The 17,579-nt window shown below is 39.4% G+C and overlaps 1 protein-coding gene across 2 annotated transcripts in view; it reads left to right on the top strand.

Moving 5' to 3' along the window:
- The window catches only part of sh3pxd2b (SH3 and PX domains 2B), a 300,375-nt gene that overhangs the window by 175,210 nt on the left and 107,586 nt on the right, over positions 1-17,579 (top strand). For both annotated transcript variants that reach the window (XM_063053511.1, XM_063053510.1), the window contains exon 5: positions 15,870-15,961. In XM_063053511.1, the coding sequence (XP_062909581.1) occupies positions 15,870-15,961 (92 nt within the window). The remainder of the gene's footprint in view (positions 1-15,869; positions 15,962-17,579) is intronic.

Raw genomic sequence — 17,579 nt, 5'->3', positions numbered from 1 at the left:
TGGTGTATCTCAGCAGTTTCTTAATAGCAAGGTCACAAAGGTGGCAGGAGATAGATTTATACTTGAAATGCTCGTCTAGAAGGAAGCGTGAATTAACACTGGCTTGCATAATTGTACCGATGATCCTTATGTTGCTGTGCATGCATGTTTCCATACATGGCCAAAATATCTTTATTAAGGTATGTATTTTATAAATGGGAGATGAAAGCCATGCCTTGGGAAATGTTCAGTGGTAAGCTTATTTCCAATCTATGGGTCTAACTCAAGGGGTTGTAAATCCTCTAATCTGCAAACTTGATTTGGAAAAACACTTCAGTGTTAATTATTATCCATATGACTGGAATTCGAGTTCTTGGACATTATCACAGCTGACATCAGTCTTCTAAATTTAGTTTTCTTCATCCAGAATATTGTTAAGCATCACTTTTTTAAGGTTAAGCCCTCCCATTCAGTCAAATGCTGTGTTACTTGAATAAAGGACTCATTGGTTGATAAGATTTTTTAATTGCAAAAATGTGTTATAAACAATATTTACAGTAAGTGCCTTTCTCTACATGCATTATGCCATCAATTCAAACTGTTGCCCTTGATGCATCAAAACTATTCATGACCCCCCTTAAACAATGCATCCATGAAGTGTTTGAGAAGCTGCTACATGGGGCTAGGCCCTCGGTGTCCAATGGCAGCATGTCCTTCTCTATAAAGCCTTTGAGTTGAATGCACCAAAAATCAGTGTGTCCCTCAGCATGTGGTTGCATTGTGTTGGTCACCAGCATCTGATTGCCTTTTACAAACTACTGTATATTCAATGCCAGAATGCATTGAGGATGAGGAAATATACACCAGTCCTCATCAGGGGATCAGAAGTGGAAAGTGCGAGCAATTTCAAGTTTCTGGGTGTTAACATCTCAAAGGATCTATCCTGGGCCCAACATATATTTGATGTGGTTACAAAGAAGGCACAGCAGTGAGTATATATCATTAGGGGTTGTGGAGATTTGGTATGTCACCAAAGACACTCACAAATTTCTACAGATGTACTGTGGAGACCGTTCTAACTGCCTGCATCACCATATAGTATGGGAGGGCACTGCACAGGATCGAAATAAGCTGCAGAAAGTTGTGAACTCAGTCAGCTCCATTGTGGGGACTAGCCTCCCCAACAGCCAGGCCATCTTTAAGGAATGATGCTGCAGAAAGGTGGCAGCCGTCAGTGTACCCCCCCCCCCCCGCCCCCATCACTCATGAAATGCCTGCTTCTCTTTGCTATCATCATCAAGGACGGGCAAGAGCCACACTCAATGCCTCAGCAACAGCTTCTTCCCCTCTGCCATGAACACTACCTCACTACTTCTTTTGCACTACCTATTTAATTTTAACTTTTTAATATATATATTTACTGTAAATCACAGATGTTTTTATTATTATGTTTGCATTGTACTGCTGTTGCATAGCAACAAATTTCATGACCTATGCCAGTGGTATTAAACCTGATTCTAATTCTGATCCTGACAATGGTGGAAAGAGGTGGCATGGGTCCATTGAAAGCACGTTTTATTGATGGTGAAATAAGTTGTTTTGCTGCAAAATGGTGATTCATCAATATTTTGATTGAAGCCACATTCAATACAAGAATTAAGTAATTTGGTTGGAATAATGAAATAAAGGCACCAATTTTTGTGAAAACTGGAACCTGAATCACAAATGATGCTGAATTTTTGCCAAAATATTGTGGCCGGCTGTTACTGAGATTGTTTTTCTCATTTGCATATGCCAGACACAAGTGAAAGTATGTATAAACATCCATGGCCCAAGGTTTCTGCTTTCCGACCCTCATTATGAATGAAAATTCAAGTTGGCATCATCAAACCTTCCATTCTCTACATTAGACAGCCTTAATTCACATTGTGTGTATCATGTAAGGAATTGCAATCATGAAAGCTTACCACTCTTATAATTCATTCTGATGCCCTCAATTTGATGCTGTGATCAAAGCTACAGGAAGTGTAGCAATGTGTAAAGATGCCAAGTAACTGCTTAAAAAAAAACACCTGAGAGATATGAATTGGATCCTGGTAATTTTCTGGATGTAAATTTACTGGCACTTTTAGGGCCACTTTAAGTGCACTGAAAAATTGCAGTTTCTTGACTTTGCACAAAAGGAGATATGTTGAAAACCTACAAGAGTTCTTATTCCATTTAGTCCATTTCCTGAGGTCTAGAGATTTTTAAATTAATATAACTGCATGTTACCTCGTCAATTAAAATTTTATGTAGTTTTGGGTTATCTTTTTATCTCTTACTTTTCTCTATATCTTGTCGGATGTCTCCCTATCGGTGATAGTCATGCAATCATCTAGGGTCATTCAAATTGGACCCAAAGTAATTAAAATTAATAGAATACCATTAATGCTTATTTGAAATTTGTTGTCAATGTATTTTGTTCTCTTGGTTTTCTCTGCATAGACTCTGTTGTGTAGATTCACTCCCTTAAGTGTACTTTGTTTAAATGGATTTGCTTTGTTATGGCGGCATTTGAGAAAAACGTTTGGATTTGAATTTCTGGTTCACTGTCTTCAAATGAAGAAGCTGCTCACACCTTTGAGATCCTCCATGGATATAATTACATTGTTTGAATAATTCAGCAGTGTGGCCATGTCTAACACGAGAGGGTACAGTTTTAAGATGCTTGGAAGAAGGTACAGAGGAGATGTCAGGGGTAAATTTTTTACGCAGAGAGTGGTGAGTGCGTGGAATGGGCTGCCAGCAACGGTGGTGGAGGCAGATACAATAGGGTCTTTTAAGAGACTCCTGGATAGGAACATGGAGCTTAGAAAAATAGAGGGCTATGGGTAACCCTAGGTAATTTCTATAAAGTGCGTACATGTTCGGCATAGCTGGGTTTCTATGTAAGTGAAATTTATGATTGCCATCTTGTATAAATCATAACCTCTGAAATGGGAGAATCTTATCCAGAGAAAGTAAAAGGAATTAAATGAATGGCTGAACAAGTTCAGGGGTAGATGTAGTAATTAAAAGTAAAGGAACTTTATTTTTGTTGGCTGCTGTAAAGGAAGACAACTAGAAGTTGTGCAGACCAAGGTCAGGTCAAAGGTAAGTACTGCTGTGACACTAACCTTTTATATTGACCACTTACTACTGGGGATGAATTGCATTTGCTTTTACATTCTCACATGAATGAACCTGCAGGAAGCAATGAGTGTAGAATTAGAAAAAGAAATATAACCCATCACTTGGACCATAAGACAGCGGAAGAGAATTAGGCCATTCAGCCCATTGAGACTGCTCTGCCATTCAGATCCCGCTCAACTTCATACATTTGCCTTCTTGTCATATTCTTTGATGCCCTGACCAATCAGGAAATGATCAACTTCCGCCTTAAGTATACCCAAGGATCTGGCCTCCACCACTGTCTGTGGCAGAGCATTCCACGGATTCACTACTCTCTGACTAAAAAAAATTGCTTGTTACCTGTGTTCTAAAAGGTTAACCCTCAATTTTGAGGCTGTATTTTTTAGTTCTGGATACCCCCACAATAGGAAACATCCTCTCCACATCCACCCTATCTAGTCCTTTCAACATTCGGAAGGTTTCAATGAGATTCCCACATATTCTTGATAGAGTCCAAAGTAGGGATCTGATTGAAACTTGCCAAATTCTGCCAAAGCTAGCCAAGTTGGATGCTTCAGATGTTTAATGGCGGGGCTTGTTCTGATCCAGTCATACGAGCAGGTATCATTCAAGGTCCTGGTACTACACAGGGCCTCATTCAAGAGGACGTAAGTCGGTCAGAAATTCGTGCATTGTTAAGTAAATAAATTGGTTAAGTAGGCTTTGGAGGAAGTTTAGGTGGTATGTTGAAGTCAGCAAAGTACGGAATTTTTACAGAGGAAAAGTTGCAGGTATCATTTTATGAAAATGGATCATAGAAGTGTATATAGATATACCCTGATGGATTCATTTGTAGATCTGAGCCTGGTAAATCCCTTTGATTTACATTGAAAAATGCTGTAACTCAAGCAACTTTATACTAAAATGAGTACTCTGAAGAGTAACCAGTTATTGAACTTAGTAAGTACTGATGTTTATAACAGATGAATGAACTTTGCCTGACACAACAGAAATTGAATGAAGTGTGACTAATGAATTAGCTGCAGTTCATTCAGCAAATCCAGGTTCATTTGGGATCACTTTCTTCCTGTTAATTTTTTTAGAGGTGCAATCTACTTTTTATGTGGAGTAGCATGAAATTTAACTGTGGTAAAACCTTCATGTATGCTGTTTCATGTTTATTTTAGTGAGCTATTTGTGGTCCATTTGTTGACTTCAGATGGGCAAAGGCATAACCCTGGTTTACTTTGATCTCTGCTGCTTTTAAAGTGTTCTATTTCCACTGCTGTGTGCCCTTGTTTCAATCTTAAGTATTGGCTGTAAAACATATGCATATCAATTTTGTTACGATGTCACAAACCTATTCCATGTAGTTCACACTTTGGGTCAAAATCCTTCTTGACACTGAACAGGGAGAAGGGGGTAACTTTCAAAAGCAGTCACTACAAATTATCATGTGTAATTGTGGTTCATTTTAGTATTGAGTATTAGTATAAGTGATAATCCAAAGAAATTGTTTTGGGATCATTTGAGAAGCATTCAACGATAATTGGAACTTGTATTGATTAATGCTCTGGCAGATGTGGATGGCTCATTGTATCTTGTGAAAGCCAGTATTAATAATGGAGACTATCAAAATAATAAAGCACCTGCCTTTCATTTCCATTGGATTACATAGAACTGTGAAGAATAAACAACACAGGAAAAGTCCAAAGAGGCCAACAAATCCACACTGCATTTTTGTTGCACAAGTCTTTTCCATCTAACTCTTCTGTCACTGTTTTCAGGTTTTTCTAGTTTGTTTTCTGTGGTTTCAGAATTCCCTTGCTTGCAATTTTTCTTCCTTTCTGTGGAAAAGTTTTGGTTCACATCCATTTGTATGTTGTGCCAGCTCTCACAAATCAAATTCACTGCAACGCTAAAGGAGCATTCCACTTCCAATTATGCCACATTTCAGATTGAAAATCTCAATATCAAGGCTCCTTCTGCCTTTGTGGAAGGATCTAAAAGATCCTAAAATGTAGTTTCGAAAAAAATAGGGAAGTTATATCTTATACCCAGGCTAACATTAATTCCTTGTTCAGCATTTCAAAAACAGATTATCTGTAAGAAATATGATGTCCTACATTTTCTACACAATAGCTCTGAGTACACGCAGAGAAGTCCTTCAGTGGCTGTTAATTCATTGGGACAACATAAGGTTCTAAAAGTTGTCACATAAGACCATAAGACATTGGAGCAGAATTTGGCCATTTAGTCCATCCAGTCTACCCCACCATTCGATCCTGGCTGACTTATTTTCTCCCGCAACCCATTCTCCAGCCTTCTCCCTGTAACCTTTGATCCCCTTATTAACATTCTTCCAAGCTCCAGCGAGTAAGGCCCAGAACCATCAAATGCTTCTCACACCTTAACCCTTTCATTCCCTGGATCTTTCTTGTAAATATCTTCTGGGCCCTTTCCAATTTCAGCATATTCTTTCTTCAATATAGGGCCCAAAACAGCTCACAATACTGCAAATGTAGTCTGAACATTATCTTATAAAGTCTCAGCATTACATCCTTTCTTTTATATTCGAATCCTCTCACAATGAATGCTATCATTGCCTTGCAAGTTAACCCTTAGAGAATTCTGCATGAGAACTCCCGGCTCTCTTTGCACATCCAATTTCTGAATTTGCTTCCCATTTAGAAAATACTCTTTCTACCAAAGTGCATGACTGTACATTTTCCTCTGCTGTATTTCATCTGTCAATTTTTTGCCCATTCCCCTAATCTGTCCAAGTCCTTCTGCAGAGTTCCAACCTCAATAATACCTTGCCTAGACATATCTTTGTATCATCCACATCATACATCATAAATGAATGAGCTTATTTCAATTGCTGGCAGTTTCAAAGAGATGTTAATATAGATTCTGAGACAGCTGAGCTACGCATGGCCATGGCAGGGACACAGAAGTGAGAATTTTATGACTCCTTTATAATACTGTACTTGGATACAAAGGAACAGACATTGCCCCAATTTCTTCAGGGCCTACTACCTTCTTGATGAGGGCTTCCAGTATTCCCAGCAGAACCTAGCAAGTCTTTCAGTTTAATCACGCATATCAGGATCCAGTAATTTAGCTGGATCCTAATCTTAATTTAGTTTGAGAACACAAATGAATTTCCGGATGCCACAAAGAGCAGAAGGTGGCCATAAATAGCAGATTATCACTTACGTGGTGATTGTAGGCAGGTCGTTGGTTACAATTGGCCTTTTTATCTTGGTAGACTAAACTTAAGTTTTAGCAGCGTGTGTCATTGGTATGCGGAAGTTTCTCTAACATCAAGCCAACAAAGTCAAATAAGAGGGTGTGGTGCTGATTTTTTTATATGTAATAATATTGCTTTTAAAGTATAAGTTTTAATTTGTTCCACTAAATTTTATTTCATGTGATATAGAAAATAAATCATGGTTAAGGTTTTAATTAATTTGGCCAGTTTTTAATTGCAAATCTTAGCTCAACTTTGGTGTGTTCAACTTCCATTCCAAACAACACTTCATTTTCTAAGCACCACGTGAGCAGCAAAGTAACTCCGTGTTAACTTTAATGTGGAAAAAAAATCTGAAATTGCTTTTCAGAAGATCAGTCAAACAAAAAATGATGTTCAGCTAGGGCAGCTGGCAATGGAGATACTGAAACATTGCAATGGTTTGAAAGAAGTTTTCAAAGTTAAGAGAGAAATGCGAGAAAGCAAAGAGGTATTGCCTACGCATACATAGCTAACTATATCTGCTCACTTTATTGAAAGGCTCCCATCTTCTATTTAGATTATGACTTGAATAGCCTTTGTGTGCTACATTGAATATACAAAATGGTTAGGTTGCATAGAATACCCAGATGGGGATCTGGTCTGGTGCTTTGCAGCAGCTCTGTGCCAAAGGGAATAGGGGTTGTCTTAAATTCATACTGCAAAAGGCCAGTTTTCTGTCTAAATTCTTTCTGAAGTATTGATTTCTGTACTGGTGTAGAGATCAGAGTCCACCTATCACCCTCTGTTATTTAACTTAACTGAAAGTTTCTTTGTAATTCAGCTGAAGCATGCATACTTGTACGTGTTCCAGTAAGAAATATTGCAAGTAATCGAAACATGACAGATTGCCCCCTCAGCAACCCAGGGGAAGAACCTCTGGGTTACTGTACTGGAGTCAGTGAAGTCAACTCCCTGGGAGTATGTAACTGGACTGTTCAGTACCAATCACCTCTTTGAGGAAGCCGCAGATTAATTGGGTGGAATGTGAGAACAGAATCAGAATCAGAATTTCACCGGCATATGTAGTGAAATTTGTTGTTATGTGGCAGCAGTACATAGTAATAAAACCTGTAACCTAAAGCAAGAGCAAGTATAATGTTCTTAGTTTTATTTATTTAATTGGGTTCTTTTTAACTAGTTTTAGGACTTAAACATGAAGATCTGATCACTTTTTAGGTCATATTTATGCAGAAATAGAGGAAATTCTACAGAGTTCACAAACTTTCCAGCACCACTGTATATAAAGAAAAGTTAAGTAGGTAGAGCAAAAATTAAGTAGTGATGTAGTTAGTGTTCGTGGGTTCTATGTCCATTCAGAAATCTGATGGCAGAGGGAAAGAAGCTGTTCCTAAATCACTGAGTGTGTGTCTTCAGGCTTCTGTACCACCTCCTTGATGGTAGCAATGAGAAGAGGGATTATCCTGTGTGATGCAAAGTCCTTAATGATAGATTCGGACTTTTTGAGTGCCACCATCCTCCAAAACAGAATCACGATTGCAATTCTTTACATGATACGCCCAGAGTGAATTAAGGCTCTGTCTAATAGAGGAGAATAGAAGGTTTGATGATGCCAACTTGAATCTTCATTCGTAGTGAGGGTCTGAAAGCAGAATCCTGGCTCTCCATGGGCCGTGGATGTTTATACATACTTTCACTTGTGTCTAGCATATCCAAATGAGATAAACAACCTCAGTTATTGCCAGCCGCAATATTTTGGCAAAAATTCAGCATCATTCGTGATTCAGGTTCCAGTTTTCACAAATATTGGTGCTTTTATTTCATGATCCCAACCAAATTACCTAATTCTTTTATTGAATGTGTCTTTAGTCAAAATGTTGATGAATCGCTATTTTGCAGCAAAACATTAATGAATCACCATTTTGCAGCAAAACAACTTATTTCCCCATCAATAAAACGTGCTTTCAATGGACCCATGCCACCTCTTTCCACCATTCTCAGAACCAGAATTAGAATCAGGTTTAATATCACTGGCATAGGTCATGAAATTTGTTGCTATGCAACAGCAGTACAATGCAAACATAATAATGTTAAAATCTGTGATTTATAGTAAATATATATATTAAGAAGTTAAAATTAAATAAGTAGTACAATAAAAGTAGTGAGATAGTGTTCATGGGTTCAATGTCCATTATGTAATTGGATGGCAGAGGAGAAGAAGCTGTTCCTGAATCATTGAATGTGTGCCTTCAGGCTCCTGCACATCCTCACTGATGTTAGCAATGAGAAGTGGGCATGCCATCAGTGATGGGGGGGGGGCGGTGTACAGTGACAAATGCTTCCTTTTTGAGGCATCATTCCTTGAAGATGTCCTGGCTGTTGGAGAGGCTAGTGCCCCATGATGGAACTAACTGAGTTCACCACTTCCTACAGCTTATTTCCATTCTGTGCAGTGCCCTCGCATACTAGATGGTGATGCAGCCAATTATAATGGTCTCCACAGTACATCTGTAGAAATTTGTGAATGTCTTTGGTGACATACCAAATCTCCTAATGAAATATAGCCTCTGCCATGCCTTCGTTGTAATTGCATCAATATGTTGGGCCCAGGATAGATGATCAGAAATGTTCATACCCAGAAAGGTGAAATTGCTCACTCTTTCCACTTCTGATCCCTAGGTGAGGACTGGTGTGTGTTCCCATGTTTTACCCTTTCTGAAGTCCACAATCAGTTCTTTGGACTTACTGACATTGAGTGCGAGGTTGTGCTACAACATCACTCAACCAGCTGATCGCGCTCCTCCATGCCTTTGCGTCACCATCTGAAATTCTGCCAGCTATTTTCAAAGATTCAAAGTACATTTATTATCGATGTGCATGTGGTATACAGCCCTGAGATTCATCTTCCCCCTGATAGCCACAAAACAAAGAAACGCCATGAACCCGTTCAAAGAAAACATCAAACATTCAAAACTCAAAAAAAAAGGAACAAATTGCCTAAACAGCAAAAAAGCAAGTGAAAAACCTACATACTATAATACAGTAAACCAAAGTGTCCTTGAAGTAGACTCGGAATCTTCAATTCACTTCAACTTAGTGCTGTGTCATTTGTTATGCCTGTCTGCCCGATTAAAATTGCACAAAATAGCAATAAAAAACGAGTAACCAGAAACCAGAAAGGTATATAACATGAACTGTAGAGTCCAAACCACAAGCTGCATCAATTAAAACCTTATACTTTATACTTTATTGTCGCCAAACAATTGGTTCTAGAATGTATAATCATGACAGCGATATTTGATTCTGCGCTTCACACTCCCTGTATTACAAATATTAAAGATATTAAAAATAGTTAAAATTAGTAAATGTTAAAAAATTAAATTATAAATCATAAGTAGAAAATAGAAAAATGGGAAGTAAGGTAGTGCAAAAAAACCGAGAGGCAGGTCTGGATATTTGGAGGGTACAGCCCAGATCCGGGTCAGGATCCGTTCAGCAGTCTTATCGCGGTTGGAAAGAAGCTGTTCCTAAATCTGGCCGTATGTGTCTTCAAGCTCCTGAGCCTTCTCCCGGCGGGAAGAGGGACAAAAAGTGTGTTGGCTGGGTGGGTCCTGTCCTTGATTATCCTGGCAGCACTGCTCCGACAGCGTGCGGTGTAAAGTGAGTCAACGGATGGAAGATTGGTTTGAAACCTTGCCCAAGATCCAAGATTCCAGCACCATCCTCCGGCAGCGGCAAGTGCAGGGGAAAGAGAGAGAGTCCAGTCAGAGGTAGACAGCACTGAATACCTGCTCACCTTTCGCTCTCGTCCTTGTTGGTATCAATCTTGCTCGACACCTTAATCAGCAAGATCGGTGAAAAATTGAGTCGATCATGGACTTGTGCCTGTTCTCTAGGCTTCTTGGCCTCCAGGCTGCTCAGGGCACTCCAAACCTTACCAAACCCCCACAGAGACAGCAGAGCGCCAGATCGCTCAATTGACCCTAAAACATGCCATTGAAATGTACATCACAGGCTCCAGTCGCACACAGCTTAGTAGTAGAATTGTATCTGAAAGAAGAAGTAGTAAAAGAAGTCGCTTCATGAACCATCAGAAGGACGTTGCTGTTGGTCGCATTGTTCATTGGTGCCAGTTCAGTTGTGCCATCAGGAAACTTATAGATGGCATTTGAGCTGTGCCTAGCTAGCCACACAGTCAAGGATGTAAAAGAGAGTACATAACTTCAGATCCTTGAGGTGTGCTAATGTTGATTATCAGCTAGGTGGAGATGTTATTTGATCTGATTCTGATTACTTATGATCTGCGCAGACATAGTCTTCCAGAGAGGAAGTCGAGGATCCAGTTACAGAGGCAGGTTTTGGAGCTTTTTGACCAGAACTGTAGGAGTGATTTTATTAAGTGATGAACTGTAGTCAATAAATAGCAGCCTATCATAAATATTAACATTTTCCAGGTGATCCAAGGCTGTGTGGAGCCAATGAGATTGCATCCACTGTAGACTTATAGTGGCAATAGACAAATTGCAGTTAGTCCAGATCCTTGCTTAGGCCAGAGTTGATTTTGGCCATAACAAACCTCTCAAAGCCCTTCATCATTGTAGATGCGAGTGCAACTGGATGATAGTTATTAAGGCAGCTAACCCTGCTCTTCTTGGGCACTGCAATGATTGTTGCCATTTTGTAGCAGGTAGGAACTTCTGATCAATCAGTTACAGGGAAAGTTCTTGGAGTAATGAGATTGCCTGATGGGCCAACCTGGTTGTTTAATTGCAATGTTATTTTAGTACCTGAGCCATTTTATACTGTTGAGATTCTATTAGAATAAAAGCACTATTTTTTTGGAGGAGAAAAGCTCTGTTCTCAAATCTCTGCTGTCTTGCAGCTATACCCACTCATGGGGAAGGCTTTGGGAATAAACCAGAGACAAAATCTGGAGCTAGATTCCCTAAGACAGTCCTGACTGGCATTCCTGTGATGCCACAGGTGTAAACTGTATCAGTCTCTGCCGTACTTTTGGATTCATCAACTGCGTGAAGAGGGGGAGCTTGCTACATGGGCAACAGCTTACTGCCCTGGCCAACTGAGGGCCTCATTAAAAGTACTTTCTCTTATAAAGTACCTGATCATGTCAGTTATTGCGAATTTTCTCACTGGTTCAGAAAGAGATTGATAATCTCCAAGATTGGAGATTTAAGTTCATACAGGTTGAAATTGCTTCTATGTCTGTAAGGGGATAAAGCTGGAGAACTCGTGTTTATTTCAACACTGAATACAAAAAGAATAGAAAGCTGGACTCAAAAATCTTTGTGTATAAAGCCCCTTTGTCATTGCTTTACTGCAGTGACCCCTGAACTTTATACTCTAATTAAGAGAGGAGACAAAACACTTTCCATATCACACTGCCTACCACAGACTCTGAACATGTCTCAGAAGAACAGTTACAAGTTCTGTTATCCTGAACTGTGCCTAGACTCCTATCGTGGCCATGCTGTCACATTCAATAACTTAGGTATATTCACCAGACGAATGAGAGGAGAATTCCTAATGATGCTCACTACTAAGAAGTTGCCTGTGGGAAATGCTAATTGAGATCCATCACTGGAACTTCATAGACATCAATATGAAAGACCATATGATGCCGGATGCATGGAAAACTGGGAGGCAGCTGCTCCAGATCAAAATCAGTGGAATCACGGATTCTGCAAAGAGCTTTAAAAATATAAAGAAAAGCAAACACAATCCATAGGAGAGAAAAAGCACACAGAAAGAACAAAGTATACAGTCAGAGTAAGGATCACTTTCAAGTTTAACAGAGACTGCCCACACTCCGTGAGACTCTCCAGCAAGTCACTCCCTGAATCTGTGGCTGAAGAAGCCTGTGAGGTAAATAGAAGAATTAAATCCAGCTGCGGTTTTGTTGGCAAATTGGGGAAGCATAACATTTGGTCAGTTATTGCCGTGTTCTTCCATCGTTTCTCACAAGGTCAGCACTTCCAATCATAATTTTGCTCGCATGCTGCTTTGGAGCGTTACTGTGATGTGCTGCTCACAGCTGCATGAGATACCAAGCTGTATTGGCTGTTGAACACAGTGAATCACTGATCTGAAATTTGGTTCTGTGACAAATCATCCAGGGACTGTTCAACCAGCTAGGGCTGAAGTCTCCATCATCTCTGAATTGCACCCCACTGCTTTCTTTTTGGTGGAGTTAGGAATGAAAGGATAGAGGATTGCTCATTACTGTCAGTGTTCCCTTTAGTGGTCATTAAGCCATGCAGTTCATGCAGCAACAATTCTGATGCCAGTGAGGCTGCAGAGGTCTCAACAAAACAACAATGTGCACTTTTGTTGTACTTTAATACATGTGGTGTTTCATGAAACTGCTGAATTGCAAAGAGTAATTTTAGGAATAGAGGAAACACACCAGCATTATGTTTCTGCACTAGCCCATTACCTATAATACCATCGAAAATCCAGATATTTACACTTCAGTATTTAGAACAAATATGATGCCTGAGACTCCACAGTCATCTGGCATAGTGCATTGTAAAGGATCGCCACCTTCTGAGTGAATGAATTTTTTCCTGAACCATCTTAAATGGGTTACTCCTTATTCTGGGACCTTGATTCTTGGTTCTAGCCACTTTGGTCAGGGGAAACAGCCTTCCTCTGTCTACCCTGTCACGTGCAAAGGGAATTTTTCACGTTTCATGTCTCAACAAAATCTCTTCATACTGTCCTAAACTGTAAAGAATATAGGCCCAATCTGCTCAGTCTCTCCTCATGGAGCTAATCCATTAATGCAGGAACCAGTCTAATCGACCTATACACAATACTCTACTACAGATGTGGGTAATCTCACCAAAAACCTACATAATCACCTTCTGACATCTTTACTTCTAGGCTCAAATGCTATTTACTGTCACAAATGCCCACTGCACTTGTATATTGGCTCTCAGGGACGTCTGCACAATGACACCTAGGTTCCTTTGCACGACACTTTCCAATACCTTGCTGTTTAAATAAAAGTACTTTTTTTGTTTTGTGTACCAAGTGGATATTGTCACATTTTTCTCATTGTACTCCAACAGCTATGTGCTCAACTCACTTAGCTCTTCTATATCTCCCTGAAGCCCCTACCTATTTGTAATACCACTTAGTTCTGTATCATCTGAAAATTTAGATATTTGACTTTTGATTTCCTTAGCCTGTTGACGCAGGTTCTGAAAAGTTAGGATGCAATGCTGTATCCTACTGGTCACAGACTATCAACCTGGAAATGGCTTGGTAGTCTCTCTCCTTAATTACTCACTGTTATCCAATTCTCAGTTCATGCCAGTTCATTGTGTGGTGATTTGAGTTACTGTCACTTTCCTTTCAGTTTGAACTAGTCTGGCCATTCTCCTTTGACTCCTCTCATCAACAAGTAAAAGAGAATCTGTCGGTGCTGGACTTCCAAGCAACACACACAAAATGCTGGAGGAACTCAGAAGGCCAGGCATATTTTTTTCTCCAGTCCCGATGAAGGGTCTTGACCCGAAACATCAACTATACTCTTTTCTATAGACACTGCCTGGCCTGCTGAGTTCCTCCAGCATTTTGTGTGTGTCTCTCATTAACAAGGCTTTTTTGCTCACAGAGCTGTCACTCACTGGATGTTTTTTGTTTCTCACACCATCCTCTGTAAACTCTAGAGACTGTTGTGTGTGAAAATCCCAGGACATCTGTAGATTCTGAGATACTCAAGCCATGTATTAGGCACCAACAATCATTCCACAGTCAAAGTTACATTTCTTCCCCATCATGATGTTTGGTCTGAAGAACAACTGAATCTTTTGACCATGTTTGTATGCTTTTATGCATTGAGTTGCTGCCACATTATTGGCTGATTAGATATTTGCATTAATGAGCAGGTGTACAGTTGTTCCTAATAACTTGACCACTGAGTGTGATGTCACATTAAAACTTCAGGGAAGAATCCCATCACATGCAACCTGGACAGCTAAAGTTACAGCTGCTGGTGATTAGATGGAAGAAGAGAGGAATATGCAAGAGCCCAGGATTATGTACAGATTTTTGGGGAATTGTCAGGAATTGTGAGGTACAAGACGCCAACAGACAAGTCTATGCAGGAATTTAAACGGAAGGCTTGGTGGTCTAAATTTGAGAGTTGGGAAGCCAAGAGCCACTGTGGGCCAGGAAGGGTGATTGCTGTGGGGAGAGCAGGACCTGGTGCTAAACAGGAAAGAGTATAAATCGAAAGGTTAAATGGTATGGGAGGTCAATCAGGAAAGCTTAGAAATAATTGAGTTTGGAGGCAATAATGGTGTGCATTTAAGCGACAAATGAGCTGATCATGCAACTGTAGATATTAGGAAAGTAAAAGGGATTGATCTTTGTAATTGAGATGTTGTGTAGATCAAAAGATCAGTTTATGGTTTACCAGGAATATTTTTGTCTCTACTTTTGGAGACATCTTGAGTAATTTCGTCATATTGGAAGTAGCAAATAAGCACAAATTACAATGGAAGTTCTATATTACCAGGTGATAATATAGTGCAAGAGACTCTGTAGGTGCTGGAAATCCAGAAAAACACATACAAAATGCTAGAGGAACTCAGCAGGTCAGGCAGCATCTATGGAGAAGAATAAACAGTCAACATTTCAGCCCAAGACCCTTCAATATGACTGAAAAGGAAGGGGGGGGGTGGAAGAAGCCAGAATAAAGAGCTGGGGGGAGGGGAAAGAGTACAAGCTGACAGGTAATATGTGAAACCAGGTGGATGAGAGAAGGATGTTGAAGAAAGAATCTTGAACTGTATTTGCAACGTTATCATTTAATTTTCACTACTGCTTATCTTTCCACGCCTGAGCGAAGCAGGATACTTGAACTCAGTGTTATTTGCAAAATGTGGTTCTCCAGCAATCATTTAAAATTTGTGTATTTGTGTCACATTTATGTCTTTTTGAATCAATAACTTGATTAGAAAGTTGTGAAATGTGAATGTTTTCACAATGGTAGATGGAGTACAATCTGAAAATATTTTTTGATTGCTTGCAACAATGGAAGTTTACAGCACGGTGGCGTAGTGGTTAGCACAACGCTTTACAGTACCTGCAACCTGGGTTCAGCTCCTGCTGCTGTCTGAAAGGAATTCTCCCCGTGACAGTGTGGGGTTCCTTCCGGGTGCTTCGATTTCCTCCCACAGAACAAAGACATACTGATTGGTAGGTTAATTGGTGATTGTAAATTTGCCTGTGATTAGGCTGGGATGAAATCGGGGAATTGCTGAGTGGCACGGCTCGAAGGGCTGGGAAGGCCTATTCCACGCTTTAGCTCAATTAATTAATTAATTAATTAACACTGAAGTCGAAATTTGAATTTTGGCAAAGTAGTGTCAAGAACTTAAATTTATTGAGCTTTCTTTTCAATGATTAGATCTAAAAATAAAACTTTTCTCATTGCTTTCTGATTATTTTGCAGGCCCTGATCCGACTTCCAGCTCATATCTCACAGTGTGATGAAGTCCTCCAGTTTTTTGAAACAAGACCTGAAGACTTAAACCCACCAAAAGAGTGAGTATATTGTGGTAAATTCCACGTTGGGGTTTAATTATTGAAACATCGACACAATGTTGGGAAAACAGTATGAAGTTTGATATTTTGGAAAATTAGTCTGATATTTGTCTTGAGGAAGCAACAGAGATTGCTAAAGATCAGAATCAGGTTTAGTATCACCGCCATATATAGTGAAATTTGTTATCTTTATGGCAGGTGATATTAAACCTAATCATAAGGATATAGTAGATAAATATGAAAAAATAATACTCATTATCACAAATATTACATTTTGTTCTAAATAGTGAACTGTTATGTATTTCAGAATAGTGTGGTTATCTTGTAAAATTGCAAATAAGGGCACAACAAGTAGAAAATTGTAATACTCTTTGATTTAGATGGAGAAAATCAGGCTCTTTTCCTACTCCTGATTATCATTTGGTTGAAAAGTAGCCTTTCTGAATATTGGGTGAAGATCTTACAGACTTATATGATGCTCCATGAATAAACACTTACTCTTCTGTGCATGAAAAAATGCTCACTTAACTGATGCACTTTACATGCTGAGAAAATCCTGCAGCAATCAACTTTTTTGCATGAAAGGAGAACAGAAATATACTTGGTTTTAACAATATGGGCTAAAAGTTGTTTGTGGTTTTCCCTTCCTTTTCCATCTCTGAGCAATTTCATGCTTCCCATTTTGGAGTACCACAGGTCTGTCTGTTCTTGTTTTCCTGCTTTGTAACCAGATGTTAGTCAATAATACCAGATGCTTGGGCATCCGCATTTTACATGTGATATGATAGCGCTCTCGTGTCATTGCTTAAATAAGGACCATCTCCTTGGAGAAACATTTATTTTAACTATGAATTTCTACTTTCTGAAACTTACATGACAAAGCAAAGTAACATAACGAATGTGAAGAATACAGTAAATGCTGAGAGGAAAGACATACCTATGGTTCTCAGTGAAGAATGTAAAATTATTTACGGACTATCTGCTGAAGTAGTTGACCTCTGGCAGGCAGCAAGTTTTTACTGGATATAGCTCGGTGAGGTTAGATTAAAAATAGTAGTCAGTATGCTCTACTGATAGTGCAAAGTTGAGGGCATTTGTATCCTTTATCAAATCGCAGTGATGTTTTTTTTATGGAGCATGCATCTGAAATGGCTGGGTACTTCTAGTTTAAACAATTCAATAAAAACACAGGTTCAAATGGTATTGGACTGGATTTTACAGTTGTGTCAAACTGACAGCAACATCTGGTGTCTCTGTGTGCAGTCAAACAGAAATGTGAACTTCACTTTCAGTACCTACTCCAGGACAAAATTAGCAAGTTAATATAAACATCATACTTTCATTCTCCTTCACAGCGAAAACGTTATTGGAAATGTTAAACTTCGTTGAATGAGGTGTAACTCTATTTTTAATGCAGCACTAAATCATTTTTAATGGCAATACAACCCTTTAGGCCTGGAGAAATTTATTCCCTCCATTCCATTAATTAGTCCCGCTTGGTGGCGCAATAATATCAGCACCGAACTCCGGAGCGAAGGTTCCCGAGTTCAAATCCAAGTCAGGTTGAGCGTCGAGCTGGCAACTCGGACTCATGAAAACAAGAATGTCTCACTACGGA

The sequence above is a fragment of the Mobula hypostoma genome, chromosome 7 (assembly GCF_963921235.1).
Source record: "Mobula hypostoma chromosome 7, sMobHyp1.1, whole genome shotgun sequence".
Classification (NCBI taxonomy): domain Eukaryota; kingdom Metazoa; phylum Chordata; class Chondrichthyes; order Myliobatiformes; family Myliobatidae; genus Mobula; species Mobula hypostoma.
The sequence above is the reverse complement of the archived record's forward strand: the minus strand, read 5'-3'. Positions and strand labels throughout refer to the sequence as shown.